Raw genomic sequence first — 1,783 nt, forward strand, 5'->3', positions numbered from 1 at the left:
TCATCCTAGTCACAATTTGGTGTTATAACACCAAAGGTGGAAATGAGCAACACCAAATAACACGAGATAACACATTGTATTTTCTATTTTTTTTTATTTTTTTTAATGTTTTTAATTTCTATTATTCTAATTTGTTTTATTTTTTTTTTACTTCATATATTTCTAATTCGTTTTTTTTATGTCATATATCTATAAAAAAAACATATAAATTAATAAAACATAATTTCATTAAATAGTAAATTAAAAATATCATACAAACCAAAAAAAAATATTGAAAAAAAAAACACACGATAGTCCTAATAATTAAAGAAAAAACACCAACAAACTATTCTTCGCCCAAGTATTTGCTCTCGATCTTTGCCTTCATCCTCCGTATCACTTCAGCTCGTCTCGGTGGTAAATTTGCTTCGTTTGTCATAAGAATTGTCAAATCCTTCGATATACGATCTTCTTCGGCTTCTTTACGAAGGAAATCCAAATGCTCCCGTTGCAATTCATATCTTTTATTTGCGATATCCGTGTGGGCGTCGATTTTTTTTCATTTCGTTGTGCTCTCGAAGCCGACTTTCATTCTCCTGCGCATGTCGTTACGCGCGCTTGGCTTTGTCACGCCCCATCGGTCGTCGTGGCGGAGAGATTTCCTCGATGTCATCAAACTCGTCCGGGATGTCATCGGTGTCCGCGTTAAGGTCGATGTTCGTGTGTCCGTCGGAAACGTCAACCGAACCCGAACCACGAGACCTCTTTGATTGTTGTTCCGATGATGTTGGCGTTTTTATCCATTTTGGATCTTTCCTCACTATGTCCCATACTTTTTCATATTCAAATACGTGCCCCATTTGCTCGTGATATTCCTCCCTTGCGGCTCTAAACACATCGAAATCATTAGCACCACTTTGACGTTGCGAAGAAAGTTTGTTGTATATGGAATTGAATTTGGTGCACTTCCGACTAATTTGAGTCCATTTGCCGCTAAGCATATCATTATTGCAATATGTGTCACCCTTGTTCAAAATTGTGCGGAATTTGACGATTACGGCATCCCAAAAAGCAACTCTCTTCATATCGTTCCCCATAGTTGGTTGTTTTGAAGTACCGCACCAAGCATCCGCCAACGCATGCTCTTCCTCCGGTGTCCACCATGTTGGAGGTGCTTCCGTTTCATCTGTCCCGACAACCTCTTTCCCTTTCTTTTTTGGTCTCCCTTTTTTTCCCGATGCTCTCTGACTACCCCCGGTTTGCGTCTCGACAACGGGTTCTTGCGTGGGTGTGGGTTGTGTGACTGTTTGGCGCATGGGACCGAATGTGTTAAAAAGGTTTTGTTGAATGTTTGCATTTTGTTGCATAAATGGCGAGGTAGGGAATTGTAGTGGGGGTGAGGCGGGATTGAACAAATTGCCGGAATATGGAATTTGTGGTGAGTTTTAGGAGGTTAGAAGGTTCATGTATCCCTCATACCCCGCAAAACCTAATGGAGTCGATGTGCTTGTCTTCGGAGGAGGGGTATTCGGGTTTTGATCCATAATGGTTTTTTTGTTTTAAATGAAATAGAGATAGATATAGAGAAATAGAAATAGATATAGATAAATAGAAGTGTAAAAATGAGGTATATGTATTGATATAGTTAATTTTTTAAGTACTAATTTTTTTTTTATTTTACATTCACCGTATTAAACGGTAATATTACCGTTTTTCAACGGAACCAAATGTGCAACGGTCAAAAAAAATGGCGTTACCATTCGTTACCATGGTCACGGCTAATGGCGTAACGCCCCATAACGGC

At 39.0% G+C, this 1,783-nt stretch overlaps 1 protein-coding gene across 1 annotated transcript; it reads right to left on the bottom strand.

Annotated features, from left to right (window-relative positions):
- Positions 1 to 587: 587 nt before the first annotated feature.
- On the bottom strand, positions 588 to 1,295 carry LOC145121977 (glutathione S-transferase T2-like). The gene has a single exon (XM_079057655.1). The coding sequence runs from the start codon at positions 1,293 to 1,295 to the stop codon at positions 588 to 590; it is 708 nt and encodes a 235-aa protein (XP_078913781.1).
- Between the last annotated feature and the right edge of the window lie 488 nt (positions 1,296 to 1,783).

Source organism: Lactuca virosa, chromosome 6 (genome assembly GCF_052849685.1).
Source record: "Lactuca virosa cultivar CGN04683 chromosome 6, Lactuca_virosa_CGN04683_v6, whole genome shotgun sequence".
NCBI lineage: Eukaryota > Viridiplantae > Streptophyta > Magnoliopsida > Asterales > Asteraceae > Lactuca > Lactuca virosa.